Raw genomic sequence first — 25105 nt, 5'->3', positions numbered from 1 at the left:
AGATGCCAGAAACCTCCGAAAGAGAAAGAAAGACCCCCGCCCCGAGCCTGTCCCGGAGGGTCAGAGGGCGGCTCTGCAGGCCGGCCCCCGGGGCCCTCACCCCCACCTCTCATCCCCAACTTCCTGGCTGAGCCAGGGGCTCGGTGGGAGGATGCGGGGCCACTAGGAGCCCAGCCTGGGATGGAGGTGGTGGTTGGGGGAGGCAGGTGTGCTCTGAGGGGCACGGTGGGGCTGGCAGCCTGTGCCGGATGCCCCTAGTCTTCATGGGAGGGTGGCAGAGGGGAGCCTGGGCGAGGGGCAGGGTCCCAGCTGCGGACCAGGCAGTGAAGCCGTGGGGCTCGTGCGTGGCCCCCTCCTCGGGGACCGTGTGCCCGGCCAGGTCCCCGCATTGCCTGGCACGAGGGACGGCTGCTCACCGAGCCCCGTGTCCTCCACTGCAGCCAGGCCGTCTGGGAGAACATGGCGCGCATGTGCGTGAAGACGCAGCGGCTGGACGTGGCCAGGGTGTGCCTGGGGCACATGGGCCATGCCCGGGGGGCCCGAGCGCTGCGCGAGGCCCAGCGGGAGCCAGAGCCAGAGGCCAGGGTGGCCATGCTGGCTGTGCAGCTGGGCATGTTGGTGAGTGGCGCGCCCCTCACGCGAGCCTGCTCCCTGCCCGTGTGGGCTTACCTGGGTCAGGTCGCAGGGAGCAGGAAAGCCCTCGGGCAAGCTGAGGCCGTAACGGGGGGCGGGGTGAGGGAGTGGACACCCCCGGTTCTGACGGGATCCGTCAGCCCCTCGGCGATGTGGGGGTCAGACCCTGGCTGACGGGCCGGCTCCCCGCGCCCCAGAGTGTCTGCACCCCACTGTTCCCGCAGGAGGACGCGGAGCAGCTCTACAGGAGGTGTGGGCGCTACGACCTCCTCAACCGCCTGCTGCAGGCCTCAGGCCAGTGGCAGAGGGCCATCGAGGTGGCCGAGCGCCACGACCGCATGCACCTGCGCACCACCTACTACAACTACGCCCGGCACCTGGAGGCCAGCGGGGACTGCAGCCTGGCCCTCAGCTAGTGAGCCGCCCCGAGGGGTCCAAGGCTCTCCAGGGAGGGGCACCTGAGCCCTCGGCTCTAGGGGGGCTGCCGGGCTCGGCCGGCTGTGTGCGTGGGCCCTGTCGGGCCTGGGCCCCCACCGGGCAGAATGCTGGTGGGGCCTGCAGGCGGGAGCACGGCTGCAGAGCTACAGGCGGGAGGCAAGACGCCATCAGTCCTCAGGTCCCCAGGGCTGAGCCTGGGCAGGGGTGAGTGGCGCCGTCTCTCCTCCCACAGCTACGAGAAGTCGGACACGCACCGCTTCGAGGTGCCGCGGATGCTGGTGGAGGACCTGCAGGCTCTGGGGCTGTACGTCAACAAGACGAAGGACACGTGAGTGCCCGCCCACGGGGCCGCCCGCCGGAGCCTTTTGTGCGGTGCCGTGGAGCATCCCAGCCCCTCCAGGTTGGCCCCCAGGAGGCCAGGAGGGGGCCTCCCCGGGACCTCGCTCAGGCTCGGCCGCCCGGTGTCCCCTCTCCCGGCTGTTGTGGGCCGGGGCAGAGGGCCTGAGGAGAGGTGTGGCTCCGCAGGACGCTGTGGCGGTGGTGGGCCCAGTACCTGGAGAGCCAGGCCAAGATGGACGCGGCGCTGCACTACTACGAGCTGGCCCAGGACTACTTCTCCCTGGTCCGCGTCCACTGCTTCCAGGGCAACATCCAGCGGGTGGGTGCCCCGACCGGGTCGGGCCAGGGGGACACGGGAGTGCCAAGGGAGGTGCTCCGGGGGAGGGGGCCAGTGCACGGGGAAGAGAGGGGTCCCGCCGGAGCAGGGCAGGCTGGACGTGAGGCCACCGTCCCTGTTGTCTCTAGGCCGCCGAGATAGCCAGCGAGACCGGGAACTGGGCGGCCTCCTACCACCTGGCCCGGCAGTACGAGAGCCAGAATGAGGTGCGGCAGGCCGTGCACTTCTACACGCGTGCCCAGGCCTTCAACAACGCCATCCGCCTGTGCAAGGTGGGCACCGCTGCTTCCTCTCCAGGGTCCCGTTCCAGGGGAGACCCTCCTTCCAGGAGGTCCACACCACGTCTGTGCCCCCACAGGAGCATGGCCTGGACGACCAGCTCATGAACCTGGCCCTGCTGAGCTCCCCTGAGGACATGCTGGAGGCCGCGCGCTACTACGAGGAGAGGGGCGAGCAGATGGACCGGGCAGTCATGCTGTACCACAAGGTGAGGCCGCCCCGCCCGGCCCGGCCTGGCCCAGAAGCGCCCAGCTGGCACACTCATAGCCCCGCCGTCCACAGGCCGGGCACTTCTCCAAGGCCCTGGAGCTGGCCTTTGCCACCCAGCAGTTTGCGGCCCTACAGCTGGTGGCAGAGGACCTGGACGAAAAGTCGGACCCCGCCCTCCTGGCCCGTTGCTCCGACTTCTTCCTGGAGCACGGTCAGTACGAGAAGGCTGTGGAGCTGCTGCTGGCCGCCAAGAAGGTACGGCTGCAGACGCAGGCCTGCTCCCCAGGAGGGCGCAGCGGCTGCTCTGGGGTGCAGGCCCCGCTTGAGGGACTCGCTGCTCTTTCCCAGCACACATACCACGGAAGTTCCTACCGCGGGGCTCCTGGGTGTGCAGCTCAGGGGCATCCACAGTGCCTCTCATCCCCAGGACTTTGTCCCCCTCAGCCCAGCACGTGCCCCTGTTTCCTGTCTCCCTGTGTCTGACAGCACACTCACACACATGAGTGACGTGTGCACAAGGCCCGCACCAGCAGGCCCACCATCCACGTCTGGGCAGCACGCCTGCCAGGCTCCCTGTGCAGCCTCCGCAGGGGATGTCCCCCCCAGGTCACACTGCGCTTTCTTCCCGAGAATCTTTCTCAAGTGAAAAATAGAAAATTTTTCTTGAATTTTTTTTTTTAAGAAAGTAACTAAACCCCCTACTCTGAAAACTTGAATTGAGGTAGAAGGTTGATCTGTGGTCTCTTCTCCCACGATGAACATACCTTCCTTCCCAGCGGTGTTTCCTCGGCTCTTCTAGAGCGTCCGCAGGGAGAGATCCCCTGCTGCCTCCTGGCCATGCTGCTCCCCCAACCCAGGGGAGGGGGTGGGGTCGGGGAAGCCCCCCTCCTGCCCGCCCACCCGACGCTGACCGCCCCTCCTCGGTGTCTGTGGCCCCCAGTATCAGGAAGCCCTGCAGCTGTGCCTGGAGCAGAACCTGACCATCACCGAGGAGATGGCCGAGAAGATGACGGTGCCCAAGGACTGCAAGGAGCTGTCCGAGGAGGCCCGGCGGGCGCTGCTGGAGCAGATCGCCAGCTGCTGCATGCGCCAGGGCAGCTACCACCTGGCCACCAAGAAGTACACGCAGGCGGGGGACAGGCTGAAGGTGGGTGTGGCCAGTGCCCGCTCGCGTTCCGCGGGGCGAGTTTCCCAAGCCGGGCCCCTGGGGCGCCCGCGAGGCCCTTGCAGCCCGGAGCTCCCTCGTCCTGAAGCCGTGCCTGTCGCGTCGGGCGGGCGCTCCGTCCGCGTGCCCAGAAGGGCCCAGCCCGGCTCTTTGTCTGTCCAGGCCATGAGGGCGCTGCTCAAGTCTGGGGACACGGAGAAGATCGTGTTCTTCGCGGGCGTCTCGCGGCAGAAGGAGATCTACGTCATGGCGGCTAACTACCTGCAGTCCCTGGACTGGCAGAAGGACCCCGAGGTCATGAAGACCATCATTAGCTTCTACACCAAGGGCCGTGCACTGGACCTGCTGGCCGGCTTCTATGACGCCTGCGCCCAGGTGCCACCCCGCCCCCCAGCCCGGGCCTGGGGGGCGCCGGGGCGGGGCGCCGCTCTGGTGCCGGTCCTGATGCTGCGTCCTGCAGGTGGAGGTCGACGAGTACCAGAACTACGACAAGGCGCACGGGGCGCTGACTGAGGCCTACAAGTGCCTGTCCAAGGCCAAGGCCAGGAGCCCGCTGGACCAGGAGGCCAGGCTGGCACAGCTGCAGAGCAGGATGACGCTGGTGAAGCGCTTCATGCAGGCGCGCAGGTGCGGCTGCGGGGCTCACGACACCCGCAGGGCGCCCTCTCCCTGGGAGCTCGCTACACAGTGGGCGCAGCGTGGGCAGGCGCGCTCTGCAGCCCCAGGCATGGCATCAGGGCCCTTCTGGTTCCCGCAGAACTGGGCTGGTTCTAGGAAGGTCGCTCCAGAGACAGCCCAAGACTCTGAGGGAGGCAGGTGTGCGTGGGGAGGCTGTAACCTGCAGGGAGCCTGCGGCCCGCCTGGATGCCCGGGGGCTCTAGCCCCTGGTTCCAACGCAGGCCCAGGGTGGAGGCCCGCTGTTTCCAGACCTGGACGTGTCCAGGACCCCAGTTCTTATTTACTGGCCGCTCGTGCAGCACTTCCGAGACCCTCGTGTGGGCCACTTTCCTTACCTGAGAGCAGGCTCTCCGAAGAGGAGCCCCAGGCTGTTCTGAAGCTGTTTACAGAGCCGGGCTCCTTGGAGGGCGCTCCCGGCTCCATGTGCAGATTCAGGAACCTCGGGGTGGCAGGAGGGAGTGGGCACAGCCCTGGGCAGCGCCCGGACAGACTGGAGGGCGGGCCTGCCGGGTTCATGGGGCCTCCTGGTGTCCCTCACCCACACTCACCGGGAACCGCCAAGCCCCTGGCGCCACTGTGCCGGCCTTTCCCCGAGGGGCCCTGCGCAACCACCTCCCAGGTCAGCGCGCTCTCTCCAGACCCTTGCCCTCCGGCCCAGGCCCCCCACCCTGAGCAGGGCCGGGCGTGGACAGGCCAGTGCCCTCCAGAGTCCAGTGAGGCCCTGCGAGTGACCAGCACGTTTTGTTAAATCAGTGAGTTTATGACGTGACTTACGAATTCATGAACCTCATGGGATTACCTTCACATAAGCTGTGCCCTCCAGGCCGAGGGCCTGCCCTGACCCCTGACACGCAGCCCCACGCGGGGCTGGGGCTCAGGCTGTCCCTCCTCCCAGCAGGACCTACGTGGAGGACCCCAAGGAGTCGATCCGGCAGTGCCAGCTGCTCCTGGAGGAGCCGCACCTGGACAGCAGCATTCGCGTGGGGGACGTCTACGGCTTCCTGGTGGAGCGCCACGTGCACTCGGGGGACCTGCAGACGGTGAGGCCCGGCAGGGCGAGGTGGGGCTTGGCTTCCCTGCGGCTCCGTGCCAGTTTTGATTTTTCAGTCTTTCAAGAAAATATTTATTTGGCTGTGCTTAGCTGAGGTATGTTGGATTTGGTTCCCTGACCAGGGGTTGAACCCGGGCCCCTGACATTGGGAGTGTGGAGTCAGTGGCTGGACCACTAGGAAAGTCCGTCCCTTTCCTACCTTTCTTATTTTGAAATACTTTAAAACTGGGAAGTTTCAAGAATAATAGCACCCCAGTTACCCTTTGCCAGACTGATGACTTGTGAAATATTTTGTCATATTTATTTATTCATTCTTTATGTTTTAAGATTTATATTTTACACATAAAATGAGTATTTTCTGAGCCATTCAAGAGGCAGAGTCCTACCCTGCCCCCCACCCCTCAGTCTGCTCGCACTTGGGGCGCCCAGCTCCTTGAGCTCCCAAGGGAGTTTGTACAGTAAGATGGACATCAGGTCTGTAGGTGCTGGATGGAGCGAGTAGATGGACTTCTGGCCTCAGAGCGCGCTTTCTGGAAGGCTCTTGATCATTCAGTTTAATAGAACAGTTCTCAAGCATTTTGATCTTAGGACCCCTTTACACTGGGGAAGTTCCTGACAACTTGAAGAGCTTTTGTTGATGTGGGTTATGTCTACCAATACTCGCCATATTAGAAAATAATAAATTTGTAAAATACTTGTTAATTTACTTAATCATAAAAAACCCACAATATGGTAACATGGATGACATTTTCATTTAAAATAACATTTTAAATAGCGTCTTCCAAAACAAAGACCTTTAGTGAGAAAAGTAGCTTTGTTGTACATTTTTGCAAGTCTCTTTAATGTCTGATTTCTGCATTCTATGTGGCAAAACAGGTTGTTTGAACTGAAATATGAGACCTGTGATGAAGACCCAGCTCACACCAGCCTGCAGGCGAGAAGGGGCGGGCCTTCCCGCACCCTGCCGGGTGTCCGTGGGTCTGTCTCTTCGCCACACTCCGCAGGTGGAGACCAGGCCTTGCTTTTCGTACTTGTTACCTTAGAACCCGTTGGTCTGGGTTTACCGTACAGTCCTCCACTCCCGGCTTAAGTCCCGGTGTTTCTGTTGGTCGAGTCTTCTCTCTTTATTGTGGTTCGTATTTTCCTGCTGCTTTGCAGGCCTGGTGATTATTTATTGGATTCTAGACACTGTAATGGAGAAGGCAATGGCGCCCCACTCCAGTACTCTTGCCTGGCAAATCCCATGGACAGAGGAGCCTGGTAGGCTGCAGCTACAGTAAACACACATGATTTTATCACATCACAGTGGTCATTTGGAAAATACTGGTTCACTGGGTTGTGCAAATGTGAACACAGTTCATTACACATCGGAGAAATCCCGCTGGCCGGCGTCACAGGGACCTCACCTGGAAAGTCCCAGTGCAGGGCGGCTCGCCACGGCCTCGGTGCAGGCGGACGCACAGTGTGTGTCACCGTGGCGGTCACGCCCCGTCTGCAGGCCCCCCTCCCCCACGAGCACCCACGAGGGGTCTGTCCTCTTATTGGTGAGCGTGGCCTGGACAAGTCCCCGTGGGACCTGTGCGCTGCTGTGTCCTCTCCATCTGTGGGGCTCCTTGCACCCCCCATCTGGACCTGTTTTGTTGGGGGGGGGGAGCCATGGCTCAGCCGATGCCTTTTTCAGAATTTTTCCTGTTTGCACTGGCGCAGCTGCTTTGCTGTTGCTGCAGGTTGACTGAGACCAGGTTGACAGCCCTGCTGTCGCTCCGTCTGCACTTGTGCCCCCAGTGGGTCGGGACTGCCTCTCCTCCCTCCGTCTCGAGTCTCTTCTCTCTCTTTGGAGCGTAGTCACTCGCACTGCTGTGCGGTGCCTGCTGTGCAGCGAAGCACACCAGCCATGCAGACACTCGCGTCCCTCCTTCGGGTCCCGCCCCGCGGCCCCCACAGCGCACCGCGCACTCCCGGCCTCCTTACTGTGCGGCTCTCTCCTCTGCCTTCCTGTGTACGAGACGGGTTTACCGCACAGTCCTCCGCCCCCAGCCTAAGTCCCGGTGTTTCTGTTGGTCGAGTCTTCTCTCTCTATTGTGGTTCGTATTTTCCTGCTGCTTTGCAGGCCTGGTGATTATTTATTGGATTCTAGACACTGTAATGGAGAAGGCAATGGCACCCCACTCCAGTACTCTTGCCTGGCAAGTCCCATGGACAGAGGAGCCTGGTGGGCTGCAGTCCATGGGGTTGTTAGGAGTCAGACAAGACTGAGAGAGTTTACCTTCACTTTTCACTTTCATGCATTGGAGAAGGAAATGGCAACCCACTCCAGTGTTCTTGCCTGGAGAATCCCAGGGACGGGGGTGTCTGGTGGGCTGCTGTCTCTGGGGTTGCACAGAGTCGGGACACGACTGAAGCGACTTAGCAGCAGCAGCAGACACTGTAAATGTTTCAGGTTGTCGGGTGACGGTGTGTGTGTGTGTGTGTGTGTGTGTCTGTGTCTGTGTCCCTGTGTGTGAATGTCCATGTATTTTTTTTTTTACATTATTTATTTATCTTTGGTTGTCCTGGGTCTTCGCTACTGCGCCCAGGCTTTCTGTAGCTGCAGTGAACAGGAGCTACTCCCTGCTAAGGTGCACAGGCTTCTCGTTGCAGAGCGCGGGCGCTAGGACACGCGGGCCTCGGGTTGCAGAGCGCAGGCGCTGGGACACGCGGGCCTCAGGGGTTGCAGAGCGCGGGCGCTAGAGCACAGGCTCAGTAGCTGAGGTGCACGGGCTTAGTTGCTCCGTGGCGGGTGAGATCTTCCCAGACCAGGGATTGAACCCGTTCACCTTGCACTGGCAGTTGTGTTCTCTCCACCGAGCCACCATGGAAGCCATGCGTGTGTGCTTAGACATCATTGAGCTTTCTTCTGAGATGAGAGTAAGTTACCTGGAAACAGTTTGATCCTTTTGAAACTATATTTGGGAAAGCTGTAATTATTTTTCTTCCAAATATTTTTTTCTGCCGTATTCTTTCCGGCTCATCTACACCGCGTACAGTGTCAGGGTCCAGCAGAGGCCAGGACCTGGGCTTCAGGGCTCCCCTATTCCTCACGTGCCGGCTGCCATGTGGACGCAGTTCTGGTTCCGGTTCTGGCTCTCTCAACCACAGGGTGTGCCTCCCCAAGGCAGTGGTTACAAGCAGAACTTACCCGAGCGTGGGCCCCAGCGCACCTGCCTTGGTTGTTCTCTGGAGCCAGTGCGTTTGTGCGGTCTGTCCTTGCTGGTGGGAGGCTGACCTAAAGCAGGCTCAGTGGAAGCCTCTATCCTCATCCTTTGGGCCTCCGTCCTCTCGTGCAGACAGCAGAGCTCTGCCTGCCACGTTTTCCCATCATGTCCCCAAGGGCTGCACACAGACCTTGCCGAGGCCCAGAGTGCTGCCCGGCCCAGCCCCCGCAGGCAGTGACCCGAGGCCCCTTCCTTTCCCAAGCGCTCACAAGCCCCGCATCGACCGACCAGTCGTTCCAGAAGTGTCGCCAGCGGGCCGTGCTGGCCTCGCAGGGCACGGCCGGCCCCAATTCCCAGGGAAGCTGAGTGTCCGCCCGCGGCCTGGGGGTCTGCACCGAGAGCTCAGACTTCCTGGCTGGCTCGCCCATGTCCTCTCAGCCCCTCCACTTCCAGTTCCAACCCTAACCCTTCTGTTGTTATGGAGACAGCTCTGAAGTGAACCAAACAGTGTCCCCATTTTAGAACACAAGCTGGACGGCAGAGATGCTTAGACCTCTGAATCCTCAGTATCAGATCACATTGCAAGCGTTTCACCAAGTTCTTTGTGGTCTCAAGCTCTGAAGCCTGTGGGATTTCAGTTTTTAAGCTCTTTTATTTATTTACTTATTTGGCTGCACCAGGTGCTTGTTGCAGCGCACGGGATCTTCTGTGTCCAACTGGGGATGGAGCCCTGGCCCCTGGCAGGCAGCATCTCAGCCACTGGTCCACTGGGAGGTCCCCTGGGGGATACAGTAGCTCCAAATTTTTTAAAAAACCCTGTAGAGACAAGACAGGCCTGCATGTCTCCTTCTGGGAGGGGGTCAGAGAAACCCTCCCTGTAGCTCGGGGGCAGGGGGTTCTCCCCCAGACGCCCCTCCCCCATCACAGCCCCGCCCAGACCCTCAGCCCTCCCAGAGATGCTGCTGCCTTGCCCCTGTGTGCCACCAAGTCCCCCCACCCCCTTGAGTCCTTTCCTGCTTCCCACCCTCCCATCCATGTAGCAGCTCCCCAGCCTGACCCCGGCAGCTGCCCAACCACCTCTGCCCTCGCTGGGCCAGGCCTCTCACTGCAGTGCCCCCCCAGCCTGGCCCAGGCCTCCTGTCCTCTGTCCTGTGTGCCCAGCACAGCTCCTGGCCCACAGCCAGCACTCGGCAGACATGAGGGCCAGCCCTGGTGCCCAACGCCACCTCCCCATCGTTGGGAAGTCTGGGCACCTGTATGCTGCACCTCTCGTCCCCCCAAATAGCCCAGCTTATCTCACAATCTTTCCTCCCAATTACATCCGAGATGACTGCTCTAGAATTGTATCATCTGTAAGAAATGCTCAGATGTGACCATCATTTCCTCATAAAGTCAGAGTTCCTGGAAACTTTGTTCACATCCTGAATTGATTCTTAGTGAACCCACACAAGCCACGTGAGGCTCCTCATGCTCGCGTGTGACCCTCCCCACAGGGGCGCAGGTGGAGTGGATATAAGCACGTTCATCCTGCCTCAGACACCACCCCCCCCGAGCTCCTCGGTGGCCCCCATGCCCCCCCCCCGACTCCCACTTGGCAGAACCAGAAGAGGCCCCATAGGAAGCAGCCCCTGGCCAAGGACTACACACACACACACTGGCCAAGGACTACTACACACACACACACACACACACACACACACGAGACTCATTAATCACAGGGCGGGCTGACTGCACCGGACTGGACGCCTGGTCAAAATACACGACAAACCTTTTAAATTTATTTGGCTACACCAGCACGCAGGACCCTCATTGCGTCATGTGGGACCTTTCACCGTGGCTCACAGACCCTCGTTGCGGCTTATGGCTCCGTAGTTGTGGCGCAAGAGCAAGACAAACCATGTGTGTGTAAACTGTGCTGCCCACCACCCCAGTGAAGTGTGTGAACCCTTTCCCAGGGTCCCCCTGTGGGCATCCAGGGTGGCCCACCCTCCAGGGCCGTGGCCCCAGACAGACGATCGTGCTGTCAGGCTGCCCGCAGGACTCCTCCCAGGGAAGGTCACAGCACTGGCCCCAGAGCCCCGGCCACCGCCACACTTGGGAAGCTCACGAGGTCACCGGAGCCCCATCCTCCACTGCCCACTCTGATCACGGGCTGTTGTTCTGTGCACTGACGTCTTGGCTGCCCTGTGTCCCCAGGCCTACAGGTACCTGGAGGAGATGCGGCGGCGGCTGCCCTCCACCAACGTGTCCTACTACGTGAGCCAGCACATCGTGGACACCGTGCACCAGGGCCTGGGGCTCCCTCTGACATGCGCGGCGCCCAAGCGCACACGGCACAGCAGCGTGGAGGAGCACAAGGAGGCGGACGAGGAGGTGGCCGAGGAGGTGGAGAGTGGGCCCTGAGCTGCGGCCGGGCTCTGGGACCTGCCCGGGACCTGCCCACCGCAGCCAGAGGGGAGCCCGACTTCCTTGTCGAGCTCAGTGCCCACTAGGCAGAGCTGCAGGAAGACATGCTAGCCTGTCTGGCGGGGGTGGCAGGGTGTCTCTAAGCCACCCCTCTGAGTCCCTGGCCCCTGCCGAGGTTTGGTTTAGCTCTTTTGCAGTAAAGGGGGGTTTATTTTCCCCATGACGTTCCCCCAAGTACAGGGTGTGAAGCCTAAGAAACAGAGGTGTCTCCCGGCATCTACATGGGTTGCCTGGCAGCACGTCTCCGGTTCCTGCAGCACAGACCGTCCTGACCATAGGGTGACGGCAGCTGGCACTGGCTGAGGCCGGAGGCTCTGTCCCTCCAGGCCGCGCCCCTTTCATCACCAGCTCCCAGTGTCAGGGGCTGCCTCACCCTCTCCCACCCTCAGCCCCACATCTATTTGCTGAAATCCTGCAAATAAAGCCTATTTTCTCAAGGGCCCATGTCCCCTTCCTGGCCCCATTTTCGCAGCTCCTCGTCTGGGCACCAGGGTCCCTGCCGGAAAGAGAACCATCTGCCCCTCTCTCATGTTTCCTTCTGGGGTTCTCAGCGCCCCGGTCTGCAGTCTGCACAGGGGCCAACCTGAGCCGTGGCTCCCCACTCTTGCCCAGCAGCCATCCTAGAGCCTGAGTCCCAGAGCCGCAGCGGCCGCGTCCCAGTGCCAGGCTGTGGGGTCGGCGCCCGAGGCCCTAGTAGACATCTGAGCCAAGCCACAGGCACTCCAGCCTGCAACAGGCGCCCTGCTCATCCAGCGACGTGCCTCCCGGGCTCAAGGGTCAGGGGTCGGGGCCTAGGGAGACGAGAGCGGGAGGAGCCTGTCACGGAGCTTCTCCAGCAACAGCAGCGCCTTCACCGCCAGCAGCCGGCAGTCCTCATCCGCGTCCTGCTCCGCCACGTCTGTGAAGACGGAAAGGAATGCACCGCAGCGTCAGGGTACTGGGCTCAGCCTGTGCGTCACCTGCTGGAAGCTGCCCAGACACGGGGCACCTGGGCTGGGAGCCCAGCCCAGGAGGTGCCTCAGCCACTGTGCAAGGACTGTGGAAAACCAGCAGAGACCTGACAAGCTGGCTGCAGGGGCTGGTGGCCTCACGGAGGCAGGTGGGCAGAGAAAGGCCGTCATCAGAACCCCCCGAGCTGCAAGCCCCACGGGTGCACATGGGCACAGTGTGCTGAGGGCCGTGGCTCGAGTGCCCACAGGCAGAGATCACGCTGACCACAGGGGAATTTTTAAAAAGAACGTATGACCTGGGGGCAGGGGGCAGGACACCAGTAACCTCACAGAGGGCAAACCCATCCAGCCTGGATACAGGCACTGCCCCAACATTCCCCGCAGGGCGCCCTGAAGTGACCAATGGCACTGTGTCCCCGCCGCCCACAAGCTGAAGGCCCCTGGGCTGTGTCCGCCCCCTCAGCTTCACCACCTCGGCCCTGGCCCTGCGCCCACCTGCCAGCCAGGACCGGGCCTCCAGAAACTCGTCTGGTAGGTCTGCCAGCAGCCGCTCAGCTGGCACACTGAGAAGGACGGAGGAGACGGCGGACAGCAGGCCCTGGCGCACATAGCTGCCAAGAAGACAGAGGCTGAGCTGGAGGAGCCACCGTGCAGTGCTGTCCACCCCGGCCTGGCCCGCCTGCCACTGTCCATTTCCCACAGGATCCGAGACCCCCCACCCGACTGCCCTCAGCCCTACAGCCACTCACGCATCCCCGTGGAAACGAAGAGCCCACACGAACTCCAGCAGGGCCTTGCCCATGGGCACAGCCACCTGCAATAGGCACACCAGTGGGCAGGGGTCCAGTTGGCAGTGGCCCCCACTGCAGGGCCCGTGAGGCCCAGCACACCTGCCCCAAGGCAAGGCCAGCGGGGCCAGGAGGCTGGGGTGGGCTCCCCAGGGGCGGCTCAGGTGCTCACCGCCGTGTTCACAGCCAGATACATCAGGGCCCCTAAGGTGTGGGCCAGTCTCCCGAGGACCAGCTGGTCATCTCCCAAAAGGTCAAAGGTCACCACAGGCCTACAACACAGAACCCAGCAATGGTGCCAGCCAGGCGCTCAGGGTTGGCTCCCCGACCTCCTGGGCCACGGAGGGACCCCAGGCCTTGACGTCCCTCCTCACCTCCTCACCCACATGCTGCCCAGAGCCGTGACGGGGAGGCAGTGGACAGACGCCCTGTCACTCTGCAGGGCCGCCTGGTCAAGCCCGGCCTGGGGCAGGAAGCCAGGATGAGGAGGCACGTGGGGGCGGTTGTGTTGAGACACCAGGGAGGCTCTGGCCCAGCCCCGGCGTGAGCCCAGCGTCTGTAACAGATGCTCTGACGCCCTATCGTCACTTACGCTACAAACAACCACAGCCAAGGTCCTGACCCCGCTGAGCCCACCTCAGCCCCCATCCTGGGAGTGTCCAAGGCTCCTGTTCCCCAAACCATAGGCTCCGGAAAATGCACTCACCTGTCAAAACGCTGAAGGAGAGGGAAGAAGAAGTATCCAGCCACCACGTTGAATTCATTGGGGCCAGCAGCTGCTGCCCGCCCCGTGGAGCCCTGCTAAACACACGTGCACTCAAGGCCCGTGGACCCACGGGGACCCTCGGGGGGGCTGGGCACCCCCCACCCTGGTGAGGATCAGAACATCTCCAGACAAGGCCCCATGTTGCGCCCGGCAGCCGACTGCTGCTGCTGAGCCTTGGGGCTGTTTTCCCAGCCTTACAGCCCCTTCAGCCGATGCCCTGCGGCCTGCGTCCACCACCGAAACCCTCCCTCCCCTTCCCGGGGCACGAGTGGGCACTGCGCCCGCGGAGCAGAGGTCCCACCCAGGAGGCCACGCCAGGGCCCAGCTGACCTTGCAGAACCGCCGGGTCTTGCGTCTGACACGCTCTTCCACCACCGCCTGCCAGGCCGGGACCGTGGCCCCACTGGGCTGGGAGCTGGGCCCCGGGGGGCCCCGCTGGGCGGCCCTCCCGAGGCGCCCAGGCCGGGACAGCTCCTGGGCAGCCAGGGCCAGGACCTAGAGGAGAGGAGACCAGGGCAGCCGCTGCCCCGCTGGGGAAGGACGACGGTTTCCAAATTCAAGGTGGGGCGGGACCGCGGAGGGCCCAGCGGTCCCTGCGGGGAGGTGCTGGCAGCCCTGCGGCAAGTCTGGTCCCACAGGCACACTTCACTTTGGGGGGGGCAGGTGGCCGCTCCCTGCTGAGGAGCCCGCGCCCCGGTCACTTCTCCCAAAGCCCACCCAGTCCCACCACCCCCGTCTCACGGGCAAAGGGAAAGCGCCACAGTCCCCGGCACTCCCAGAGCCTCCCCGTCCTCGCAGACAGAGCTCTGCCCCGGGGAACGGACTCCCTGCCCCTCCTGCCCGTCCATTTTCTAAGTCAGGTCATTTGCTGTTTGTCCTTTGGCATCTGGCTTATTTCACTGAGCATCATGTCAGAACTCTCTCCCTGCTTAAGGCCAAGTCGTGCTCCCCTGTGTGAACATACCCCATTCTGCTCGTCATAAAAGTGAATTTACGACACGCGCATCACAACTCAGTGAAGCCGTCGTTTAACACAAAGGACGCAGCCCCCAAGGCCGTGCCCTGTCAAGAAAGCGCCAGAGAGGCGCTGGCCCCAGCCTCTCACGCCAGCGGCAAGGGGCCGGGGAGGCCTCCAGTCCCTCCACGAACATTCTGGCAAACGCCTGCCCCGTCCGCCTCCACGCCGGCCAGTGCTGCTCTGACGGGGGAGGGCAAGGCCTGGGCACTTACGTCCAGAATGTCCATGCGCTGCCGGAGGCTGTAGTTGAGGGCGTAGAACTGTGCGGCCAGGTACTCCGCCACCTAGGCCAGGCGGGCGAGAGGCGGCTGAGGGCCACGACCCCAGAGGGGGACCCTGGGCAGCCCCCGCCAAGGGCACAACCCAGGCTCCACACAGTGCAGGGACTCACCCGCGCCGCGTCCGTGACTGTGACGGCCACCAGCGCCCTCTGGCGCAGCCCCTCAAACCCCGCCACGGCTGTCTTCTCCTCCAGGTGCAGCAGCACCTTGGCCAGCTCCAGGCTCACCTGCCCACGGAGTCAAGGGTCAAGGTGCACTCCCGAGGCGGTCCCGTCCCGCCCTCAGGGAGGCTAGGGCGCATCCGCATGCTCACCTCCCGGGTGGCAGCCGGGCTCTTAAGGATCAGCCCTTCCAGGGCCTGCAGGGCCGCCTCCCAGCGCTCCCAGTCCTCAGATGCGGTCAGAGCTGCAGAGAGGCCCCCACGGCCGAGTGAGGCGGGTCGGGTGGGCAGGCTGGGCGGGGGGAGGGGGACCTGGGACGTAGGGGACGCACCTTCCAGGCAGTCCCGCACGTACGCGGGCGTCTTGCTGCTCCTCTGCTCCCCATCTCCCGACATGTCGTAGGGGACAAGCTCATCATCACTGAGGAAGAGCACAGACACTAGGTCCCACCAGTCCTGGGCACCCAGAGCCTGCAGGCTGATTTCCCCATGGGAGGAGGACTCGAGGGACAGAGGGAGCCAGGGCTGCGGGGCCCACATCCCCAGACGGTCCCGCCACAGCCCTCGCCCTCTCTCGTGGGGCCGCCCCTACCTGTCCAGCTCGGAGTCGGAGCCCTCCCGCCCAGCCTGGGGGCCGCCACCGTCCACCGTCTCTTGGTCAGGAAACTCCCCACCGACAGGAGCCACAGGCGGGCTTTGGAAACAAAAAAGGAACCCTCAGGGCTGCCCCGCAAGACTCGTCCCAGAACCCGGCCTCCTGGGGAACGCTCGCTCCGCCCCAGCCTGCATCTCAGCTTCTGTCTCTGCCAGGATCGGTCAGGACTAGCAGGTGGGAAGGAGCCGCCCGCCGGGCCCACCATGCCCAGAGCTCCGAGTGGGACCCTCACCCCGCCTCCAAAGGGCTGTCAGCCGCGGGCCGGGGCGCGGCCAAGGCCAGCATCTCTCGGGTCAGATCATCCTCTTCATACTGCAACGCAGATGAGCTGGAGTCAGCGGGTCGGGTGCAGCAGGGGCAGCGCCGTGGGGACCTGCTGAAGCCCCCATCACAGCTCGAGGTCTGCACGGCCGGCCAGCCAGCTGCCCCTCAGGAGCAACTAGGTCTCCCTCTGCAGAGGGTGGCACTGGGGGCTGGAGGGTCTGGGCGTCCCCAGGAACAGGGCAGATGGGGCCCCGTCTCCGAGGACGCCCCGGAGGGCCCGGCGGATGGAAGGGCCTGAGAGTCCTGTCCCGAGAATCCCCTGGGGGCTCGTGCTCCTGCATCAGCGTGGGGGCTGCGCCTCCACCCCTCCCAGCTGAGCGGGCACCAGGGGACACAGAGGCTCCGCAGCCTGGACGCCAGCGGGCGGGCAGGGACCGGGGCGGGAGTGACAGCGGCTCTGGGGGGGGCCCTTGGTCACCTGGAACTTCAGGGGAGGCCCCTCGGGGTGCAGCCGGGCGCTGGCCACCTCAGCCACAATCATGCCCAGGCGGCGCACGGGCGGCAGGCTGCTGTCCAGGCGGCTCTTCACTCCCTCCATCAGGCTGGCCAGCAACTCTGGAAGCACCGAGCCACATGGGCTGAGCTGGGGGCGGGTGGGGGGTGCCGGGGTGGGGGACAGGGTGCCCTGCCGCTCACCGCTCACCGTCCCGGCTGGCCTGGAGCTCCGCCTCCCCCAGGTGCACCAGGCAGATGAGTAAGGCCTTGCTGACGTAGCGCTGCTGCTCCAGGGGTGTGTGGCGGATGGCACTGCTGCTGCCCCATGTCTCCAGGAGCTCCTTCAGCGCCTGGTGGGCGGCGGGTCCAGCCTGTCAGAAGCCCCACGCCCTCCTCACAGTGTCCCCGCCAGTCCGCAGGAGGCTCCGGCCAGGGCCCTCCACCCCGGCAGGAACACTCTCCCTGGGGGTCAGGGGTCCCTTACCTGCACGAGGAGCGGGCGCCGCTGGCTGTCCATGGCCAGGTACCCCAGGAGGCTCTGCAGCATGGGCGTCTGCAACACAGCCGGGCTCCCATCACTGTCTGCAGACAGACACCACCCATCCAGCCAGGGAGCCCGGGCGCAGGAGGGTCCAGGGAGCCGAGCACAGTTCCCGGCCCGCCGGCACCCTCACCGAGCAGCTGTACTGTAGGAACAGCAGCTTCCGCGTCATCACAAACTGGGCCTTCTTGCTCTTTGTCACCAGGTTCCCCAGCAGCCGCGAGAGGACCTCTGGCCTGTGAGGCGTGGCGAGGTGAGAGGGAAAAGCAGGACTCTGAATTCCCCAGATCTGCGCTGACCACTGGGAGTCTGGGGAGGCACCCCAGCCTCGAGTCGGTGCTGACCCTCCCTCCTCCCAGTAACTGTGGAAACTGAGGAGCCCAGTACCAGACACAGAGGACATTCCTCCCCACCCCAATGGGTCCAGGTGAAATGCTCCATCCAGGCAGGGCAGCCAGCTTTCTCTGGGCAGGGCCAGGCACATGGCCTTCTGGGCTCTGTAGACACCGCAGCCGGGAGCAGCCATGGCAGGTAGGTCCACGACTGAGCGTGGCTGTGTGCCGACAAAACTTCATTCGTAAAATCACAGGGTGAGCCGCAAAGGCTGTAGTTTGCAGACCCTGATCTAGACTAAGAGACCCCTGCTTCCTTCACATGAGAGACCAGCACTCTCTCCCGTGGCTTCTGTGAGAGCCCTGAGCATGGCCACCAGGCAGGATGGAGCTGCGGGCCCAGCACCCTCCTGTAGGACTTCAGTTTTCTGAGCACAGGGACCTTCCCACGCAGAGAAGACAGAAGTGCGGACAGGGGGGCCTGACTCGGCCACCAGGAGTGGAGGGATGGGTGTTTGCAGGACTGAATTCCAAGCAAGGACCAGTCACCAGACGGAGGGGCCCCCACCAGGTGCCATGGCACTGACCAGAGAGACGGGCAGGCGAGGCACCCTCTGGATCCCTGCCACCCACCCTCCTGGAAGAGGAGCATTTGCAGTGGGAAGATGCCTCACTTCTTACCCCGGGGAGGCCTCCACGAGCCCCTTCAGCACGGCCTCCATGGCCTGGTCGGGCACACGCTCCACCAGGTGCCAGCAGACCCGCTGCCAGAGGCAGTTGCCCTGGGTGAGCACCGTCAGCCGGGGCACCAGCACACCCAGGATCTCCTCTGAGGGGAAGAAAAGGGGGCCCTGAGCCCGGGGGCCACGGGGAGTCCAGCCAAGCCCCACCAAGCCCCACCCAGCAGGGCCAGGCCCAGGCAAGGGCACCACCCCTCCTGGGACACATCACAGACTCTCCCGCAGCAGGGACACTCACTCTGTCTCCCGTGGACACAGGCTTTGCCCAGGACCTGAGACAGAAAGGAGATGGAGCAGTCCAAGCCACCTGGGATGGGAGGAGGAAGCGGTGAGGCCACCTGTGTGTACCCAGCCTCGCAGGGACAGACCTGACTCCTGGCAAGGGGATCCCGCATTGTAAAACCGCCAATGAGTTCAGTCTAACTTCAACCCACCAGCATTGTTTCCCACTCAAAGAGCCACTGAAAATAACATCAAAAAGCATCGTGTTCACTTGCTTCACAGTCACGGAGATCCCACAAAGCAGGGACCATGTGGGGTGCTGGGAGAGGCCACAGCTGCCCCATAAGAGCCGATTGATGGGACCAAGCAGGAAACAGACAGCCCCGCACATGACGGGAACGTGGCATCTGCGATCTACAGACGGGCATCTGGGACTCGGGCAGGAGTGAATTCAACCCGGCCACATGGGGGGTGGGGGGGGCGGGGAGGAGGAGACGTGTTCCAGACGAATCAGCCCCAGGGACCCAACACTCAGGTCCATTTCTCTCAACAAACCCGTGAGGACCAGGGGCTGCTGCTCTGAACAGCAAGTCAGCTGTGGACAGAAGTCCGGGATCGCAGCTCATGCCAGAGGGAAAGTCAGACAGCAAGACAGGCCACTGTAAGTACTTTTGAGGTCGAGCTGGTGGCTGTGATACTAAACAGGGTGAGATGGTGACTGGGAAGTGGCCCAGAAAAGCGGCACCTGAGGCCAGAGCTGCTCCAGAGCTGTGAGTGGGCAAGGCGGAGCTGTGAGAGGGCAGGGCAGAGCTGGGAAGGGGCGGGATGAGCTGCTGGGAGGTCCTGAGCAAGGCTTAAGGTAACAGCATCACTCAGCTGCTCAGTTCAGACAAGATGGGAGGGGTAGGTGAGGGTCTCGGGCCAGGCCTGGGGCGGTGCAGGGGCCGGGCCGCAGGGAAGGAGGGCCTCACTGTGTGGAGGGCCAATGCCCACCTCGACTTGGGCTGCCACGACCCCAGCTTCTACTGGCTCCCAGACCACAGGACCACACAGGTCAGGAAGCCAAGCTCCTGCTGCTCCAGAGAGGGTGGGAGGGACGCCACCCACTGCCCTGGGCACAGGACGCTCCCTCAGAGCTGGCCCCCAGCACTGCCCCCACCCGCCAGAGAACCGAGGTCCTCTACCCGCAACGACAGAGACATGGGCACCTCGGCCAGCAGCCACCTCAGATGGACCCTCTTCACATCACAGCTCTTTAGTTTCCAGACCTCAGATGTTCCCTTATTCTGAGTGTGGGGCTGGACACACAAGCAAGGACTTCAGGGCCAGTTCCATCTCCAAGGCAAGCCAAGCCGGGCTGAAACTTCACAGGTGGGTTGCTGAGGCCCCAGACGGACCATAACATCTGACCTGCCCACGGCACTGCCCAGAGGTGGCAGAGTCCCTGGAGGCCGGAGAGGGCGGGCATGACGGAGCAGACACCAGGCCGAGGAGGCTGTCAGAAGAGGGGCTCTCACCTCGGAGAGAGTCCACCACCGCCTGCAGCACTCGCAGGACCTCCTCGCCCAGCAGAGGAAAGTAGTTCTGAGGGAAGAAGGCGGCCAGCGTCTCCTGCTGCAGACGGTTGCCCAGGCGATCGGGCAGGCCCACGACCCTGGTGAGAAGGGTCTCCTGGAGCAGGCGGGAGGCCGGCCCCGCCTGCTGCCCACACTGCCCCTCCATCACAGCAGCCATCCTGCCTGCACTCAGGAACCTGGCCAGCAGCTGCGCCATCTTCATCAAACGGAAGCTGGGGCTAAACGGAGAGCAGGTGTGAGCAGCCTTGCTTCCTGAGCACCCTCCACACTTTGGGATCCCTGGACACGCCCCCTCCCGTCCCACCGCAAGGAGTCAGGGAAACCGGCATCCCCGCAGGGCGCTTGATGCCCAGGGAGGGGGTTTGCTGGGGTGCCTCATGCCAAGTTGGGAGCCACAGAGTGAAGGAAAGGGCTCCCCCTACCCAAGGATGGCAACACCCCACTGCCTGCTTAGACCGCTTAAGCCTGGGGCCACCCCGCAGGCCTGCCTGGCCACCCGGCTGCAAGCACTCCTGCAGTCCCCTCGCCCACATGGCAGGACGGAGGGCCTGTCCATTGCAGAGACTGACAAAACCCTCTTTTAGTTCAGTGTTCTCACTTTCTCACTTCTCAGGATGCCAAATTCTCACGTAATTTGGAGAACCCACTGGCTCGAAATCCTCCAGGTGTTACAAGCAACCCCATAATCAGACCCAGCCTCACTCACCTGGCAGCGCCCTCAATGGACTCCATCAGCACCAGGAAGGCTTGGTCAGCTGGGCCCTCCAGGAAGAAGCTGGCCCACAGCTCCTCCAACTGGCCATCAGGCAGCAGGTCCAGCCAGTCGGGGCTCAGCTTGCCGACCAGACATCTGAGAATGGTGGCAAAGTGGGTCCTGCTAAACTCCTCCTGCTCCTCAGCCGGGGCTTGGGTCTCTGTTTCACCAAGGTACCGCCTTAGGGACCGCAGCGTGGAGATGATGTGGCCCCCGTCCTCAGATGAAGAAAGGATGTGAAGAGCCTCCTGGACTGCCAGGCGGACAGCAGAGGCCACAGGATCCATCCTGGGGTTCACAGGAAAGGTGTGTGAGAAGTCCCAGGGGCCATCATCATCCACGTGGGACTCAGTCTCAAATAAGGAAGCGTTTTTCACACACTCTCAGGAAGCCCACCCTCAGGCCCCCAGGACCCGGTTCCTCTTCACCCCTGCTGGCACCCAGCAGTATCCTCCCCTCCCTTCAGCAGCTGTGGCTTTCTCCACCATGAGCCATTTCTTGGTCTGGTGGGTGGGGCTTTGAAGTAGAGTACCCACTCCTCGGGAACCCGTGTCTGGGGACTCCTTTATAAGTCACAACTGGGGGCTGCTACTTTTTTGCCCCTAGTGCGTGGTGGAAGCCAGGGACGCTGGTAAACATCCCACACGTGGGGCGCAGGATAGCCCCACAACAGGGAAGAATCCACACCCAGATGTCAACGGCGCTGACGCTGGGAGGCCCACCCGCGGTTCCCCTTGCCAAGCCCCCTCCCTGCCCAGAAGCCGATAGCAGCAGTGCTGATAGTAACAGTAGGGTCGGGCGCCCTTGCAGCACGAGCGCCATGGAGCCGGCACCTGTCTGACACCAGTGCACCCAGACAATAGATCGGGACCCAGGGAGTGTCTCCCCGAGCCTGGGCCTCCCCGCTCGGCCCGGCCCACGCGGGCTCCCGCTCCCGGAGTGCAGAGCCGCCAGCGACCGCCCGGCTCGGCGCCCGCGCCCCGGCGCGCCCCTTGAGCCCACCTAGTGGCGCAGCGGGCAGGGGCCACGTGGGGCCGGCGGGGTCCTCGGGGAGCCTGACGGGGCGTCGGGACGCGCGGGGGTCTCGGGGCAGAAGGGGCGTCAAGAAGGACTGGGATCGCTGGGAGGGGCGCACCCTCGGGCCCGCCGAGTTGCAGTGGTGCGCCGCGGCCCCGCTCGCTCCGCCAATGCCGACCGGTCGCCGATTCGCCAAGACCCCCGAGGCCCGCTCAGCGCTCAGTTCGAGGCCCAGCTCACGTGGCCGCACAGCAAGGACTCTTGGGGCCTAAAGAGATGGCGCTGAATATCTGAGCTCGGGGCGCGCGTTCCCGCAGGTTGTCCGTGACGAATCTGCCGCCAACCCGCGAGCCGGAAGAGGCGAGGGACGGGCGGCCGCTTCTGCGCCTGCGCGGGCGCGGGGCGGGGGCGGGGGTGTGTGCCCGAGTGGGCGGGGCTTCTGGTGGGTGGGGCGGTTTTCTCTGGGCTGAGCCGCCTGCGGCTCGGAAGGACCCTAGCTGCTTCGCGCCTGCAGGCCTTGACTCTGCTGCCGCGTGCATCTTCCCGGGGTGACCTCCTCCCTCCCTCCCTCCGCCCGAGAGCCCCGTTTCTCTTCTGAGCCCACACGTGCGCGCCCCCACAAGCTCCTACTGAGCCCCGACCGCGTGTGCGGCCTCGCCGCCCTCCCTGAGGCAGGGCCCGGACTAGGAAGCAGTCGCAAAGGGAGTGACTTCGGGTGCTGATGGGTATCCTGAGGCAGGGGCGGCAGCATGTAGCACGGTAGCCACCACCGTTCCTTGGTCGCGCTGCCCACGTGTCAAGGGCTAGATGCACAGCACAGATACAGGACCTTCCGTCTTCCAGAACGTCCTATGGTGACTTGGGGAGTGGCCCGGGAAGTCCTATCAAGATCTTCAGCCCAGGGGGTGTTGAGGGGAAACCTGGGAAACAGTTATAAATTCAACACACGTTGAATTTAACTGAATGCCTGCTGCGCCAGCAGGCACTCTTGCAGGGCAGAGACTGAAGCAAAGTTTGTGTTCACACGCCAAGGAGACAATAAAGTACACGTACAATAGTTGTTGTTTAGCCGCTAAGTCGTGTCTGACTCTTTGCGACCCCATGGACTGCAGCACGCCAGGCTCCCCTGTCCACTATCTCCCAGAGTTTGCTCAGATTCATGTCCATAGAGTCAATGATGCCATCCAACCATCTCATCCTCTGCTGCCCTCTTCTCCTTTTCCCTTCAATCTTTTCCCAGCATCAGAGTCTTTTCCAATGAATCAGCTCTTCACATCAGGTGGCCAAAGAATTAATAGTACAATATATCTGATAGCAAATAGTCGTATGAAAAATTGGGCAGGGTAAGAAAACGAGAGCCCTAAGAGCCAGTTCTGGAGAAGGCAATGGCACCCCACTCCAGTACTCTTGCCTGGCAAGTCCCATGGATGGAGGAGCCTGGTAGGCTGCAGTCCATGGGGTCGCTAAGAGTCGGACACGACTGAGCGACTTCACTTTCACTTTTCACTTTCATGCATTGGAGAAGGAAATGGCAACCCACTCCAGTGTTCTTGCCTGGAGAATCCCAGGGACGGGGGAGCCTGGTGGGCTGCCGTCTGTGGGGTCGCACAGAGTCGGACACGACTGAAGTGACTTAGCAGCAGTAGCAGCAAGAGCCAGTTCAGTTGCTCAGTTGTGTCCGACTCTTTGCAACCCTATGGACTGCAGCATGCCAGGCTTCCCTGTCCATCACCATCTCCCAGAGCTTGCTCAAACTGATGTACATCGAGTCGGTGATGCCATCCAACGATCTCATCCTCTGTCGATCTCATTTCCTCCTGCTTTCAATCTTTCCTAGCATCAGGGTCTTTTCCAATGAGTCAGTTCTTTCCATCAGGTGGCCAAAGTATTGCAGTTCCAGCTTCTGCATCAGTTCTTCTAATGAATATTGACTGGTTTGATCTCCTTGCAGTCCAAGGGACTCTCAAGAGTCTTTTCCAACACCACACTTTAAAAGCATCAATTCTTCAGTGCTCAGCTTTCTTTATAGTCCAACTCTCACATCCATACATGACTAGTAGAAAAACCATAGCTTTGACTAGACCGACCTTTGTCGGCAAAGTAATGTCTCTGCTTTTTAACATGCTGTCTAGGTTGGTCATGGCTTTTCTTCCAAGGAGCAAGCGTCTTTTAATTTCATGGCTGCAGTCACCATCTGCAGTGATTTTGGAGCCCAAGAAAATAAAGTCTCTCACTTTTCCCGTTGTTTCCCCATCTATTTGCCATGAAGTGATGGGACTGGATGCCATGATCTTAGTTTTCTGAATGCTGAGTTTTTGGTTTTTTGTGAGTCTAGATCAAAGATTTTTAGATTAATTTATTTCTTAATTGAAGGATAATTGCTTTAAAGAATTCTGTTGTTTTCTGTCAAACCTCAGTATGAATCAGCCATAGGTATACATATACTCCCTCCCTTTTGAACCTCCCTCCCCTTCCCACCCATCTAGGTTGGTACAGAGCCCCTGTTTGAGTTTTCTGAGCCATAGAGCAAATTCCCATGGGCTATCTATTTTACATATGGTAACATAAGTTTCCATGTTACTCTTTCCTTACATGAATGTTGAGTTTTAAGCCAACCTTTCCACTTTCCTCTTACACTTTCATCTTGATGAAAGGTCCACCCAGGGTGCAGTTAGGAGAGTGTACGGTAGGGGGCAACCGCGGATGCAGAAAGCCCAGAGAGGCAGCCGGTGTGAGAACAGCCAGGGGTCAGGTGGGTTGGATGTGGATGCAAAGGAAGAAGGAGGAGAGGATGCTGCCTTGCTGGGACTCTCTGCCACTTCCTCGCAGGCGGCTTCTGGACTACAGCTCTCACTCCTGGCTCCTACAGCTGCTTCCTTCTCCCTCTGTCCCCACGTTTTTCTGAATCCTGTCACTCAGTAACGTCTCAAGAGACTGGGTACAGAGGATACGTTTCTTAACCCTTTGGATACCTGAAAAATGACTTTATTCTTTGCTCCAGGTGGATTCACATTTGAGCTATTAATAGATACACAAGTCATCAGTATTATTCTCTAACTATCTGAGCTAACTGGCCACTCCAACTGCTGTTTTGTCCAAGATTTATTTACATTCTGGGATGCTGCGCTCAGGCTTTTTCTAGCTGCCTCGAGCAGGGGCTACTCTGTTGCACTGTGCAGGCTTCTCACCGTGGCGGCTCCTCTCATTGCGGAGCACAGGCCCTAGGTGGGCTGGTTTCGGTAGTTGTGCCCCTCAGGCTCTAGAGTCCTGGCCCACTAGTTGCTCGGGGTATGTGGCCTCTTCCCGGACCAGGGATCAAATGGTGTCCCTTGAGTTGCAAGACGGATTCTTAACCACTGGACCACCAGGGAAACCCTGCTCAGTTTTAAATGAAAATCATTTCATTCAGAGTTATCAAGTGTTGTCCCCTGTCTTTGGCAGCCAGCCTTGCTGCTGAGGTGGCCAACAGGCCTCTGGGGAAAGCCTCAGTCCACAGGTGACCAGGTTTTTTCCTCTGGACACTTTTAGAATCTTCTCATCTGCGGTGTCTGACACTTTAGGATGAGCCTTGTAGTTGTACCTTGGCCTGGGGCTCTCTGCCACGAGGTCTTCAAGTGATGGATGCCCTGTCTGTAGCACCGTCACGGATTATCTTCCCAGTAATCCCTTCCCCTCTTTCCTGTAGTCTCATACTCCACAGTGCCTTTTCGCTGGACTGAGATCAGTCCAGTGTCTTGGCTCTTCTTTTCTATCTC

General features: G+C 61.7%; 2 protein-coding genes across 13 annotated transcripts in view; one reads left to right on the top strand and one right to left on the bottom strand.

The window, feature by feature from the left end:
• IFT140 (intraflagellar transport 140) overlaps positions 1-11229 on the top strand; it is a 57329-nt gene extending 46100 nt beyond the window's left edge. For all 6 annotated transcript variants that reach the window (XM_069570466.1, XM_069570468.1, XM_069570464.1 and 3 more), the window contains 12 exons: positions 441-618; positions 858-1048; positions 1304-1399; positions 1597-1729; positions 1876-2019; positions 2106-2234; positions 2309-2491; positions 3177-3383; positions 3564-3776; positions 3862-4028; positions 4978-5119; positions 10521-11229. In XM_069570466.1, the coding sequence (XP_069426567.1) occupies positions 441-618; positions 858-1048; positions 1304-1399; positions 1597-1729; positions 1876-2019; positions 2106-2234; positions 2309-2491; positions 3177-3383; positions 3564-3776; positions 3862-4028; positions 4978-5119; positions 10521-10727 (1990 nt within the window). In that variant the 3' untranslated portion in view covers positions 10728-11229. The remainder of the gene's footprint in view (positions 1-440; positions 619-857; positions 1049-1303; positions 1400-1596; positions 1730-1875; positions 2020-2105; positions 2235-2308; positions 2492-3176; positions 3384-3563; positions 3777-3861; positions 4029-4977; positions 5120-10520) is intronic.
• On the bottom strand, positions 8957-21739 carry TELO2 (telomere maintenance 2). Of its 7 annotated transcripts, none has more exons than XR_011252725.1 (22): positions 21336-21674; positions 20286-20621; positions 19520-19797; positions 18019-18087; positions 17722-17869; positions 16842-16944; positions 16652-16720; positions 16376-16517; positions 16151-16287; positions 15641-15720; positions 15346-15447; positions 15086-15174; positions 14907-14998; positions 14704-14820; positions 14525-14596; positions 13625-13789; positions 13235-13329; positions 12701-12800; positions 12490-12554; positions 12236-12351; positions 10093-11688; positions 8957-9140 (listed from the first exon to the last, which is right to left on the bottom strand). XR_011252725.1 is itself a non-coding variant. In XM_069570485.1 (21 exons), exons 2-21 carry the CDS (start codon positions 20618-20620, stop codon positions 11582-11584), a joined length of 2478 nt encoding a protein of 825 aa, XP_069426586.1. In that variant the 5' UTR covers position 20621; positions 21336-21739; the 3' UTR covers positions 10081-11581. The 7 variants fall into 7 exon arrangements, 4 of the variants coding, with proteins under 4 accessions (XP_069426586.1, XP_069426585.1, XP_069426587.1 ...); XR_011252726.1 differs by having other exon boundaries at positions 13235-13326; XR_011252727.1 differs by lacking the exon at positions 12701-12800.
• Positions 21740-25105: the final 3366 nt, after the last annotated feature.

The sequence above is a fragment of the Ovis canadensis genome, chromosome 24 (genome assembly GCF_042477335.2).
Source record: "Ovis canadensis isolate MfBH-ARS-UI-01 breed Bighorn chromosome 24, ARS-UI_OviCan_v2, whole genome shotgun sequence".
In the NCBI taxonomy this organism is placed as follows: Eukaryota; Metazoa; Chordata; class Mammalia; order Artiodactyla; family Bovidae; genus Ovis; species Ovis canadensis.
This window is presented reverse-complemented; position numbering and strand designations above follow the sequence as displayed.

What these genes read in the sequence shown, in the direction of transcription:
- TELO2 (XM_069570484.1), bottom strand. Translation starts at nt 20,620, where the DNA reads ATGGATCCTGTGGCCTCTGCTGTCCGCCTGGCAGTCCAGGAGGCTCTT. An exon ending in CGTGCGGGACTGCCTGGAAG is followed by an intron (nt 14,999 to 15,085) that starts GTGCGTCCCCTA and finishes GCCTCTCTGCAG; the next exon opens with CTCTGACCGCATCTGAGGAC. An exon ending in CTTCGTTTCCACGGGGATGC is followed by an intron (nt 12,352 to 12,489) that starts GTGAGTGGCTGT and finishes TCTTCTTGGCAG; the next exon opens with CTATGTGCGCCAGGGCCTGC.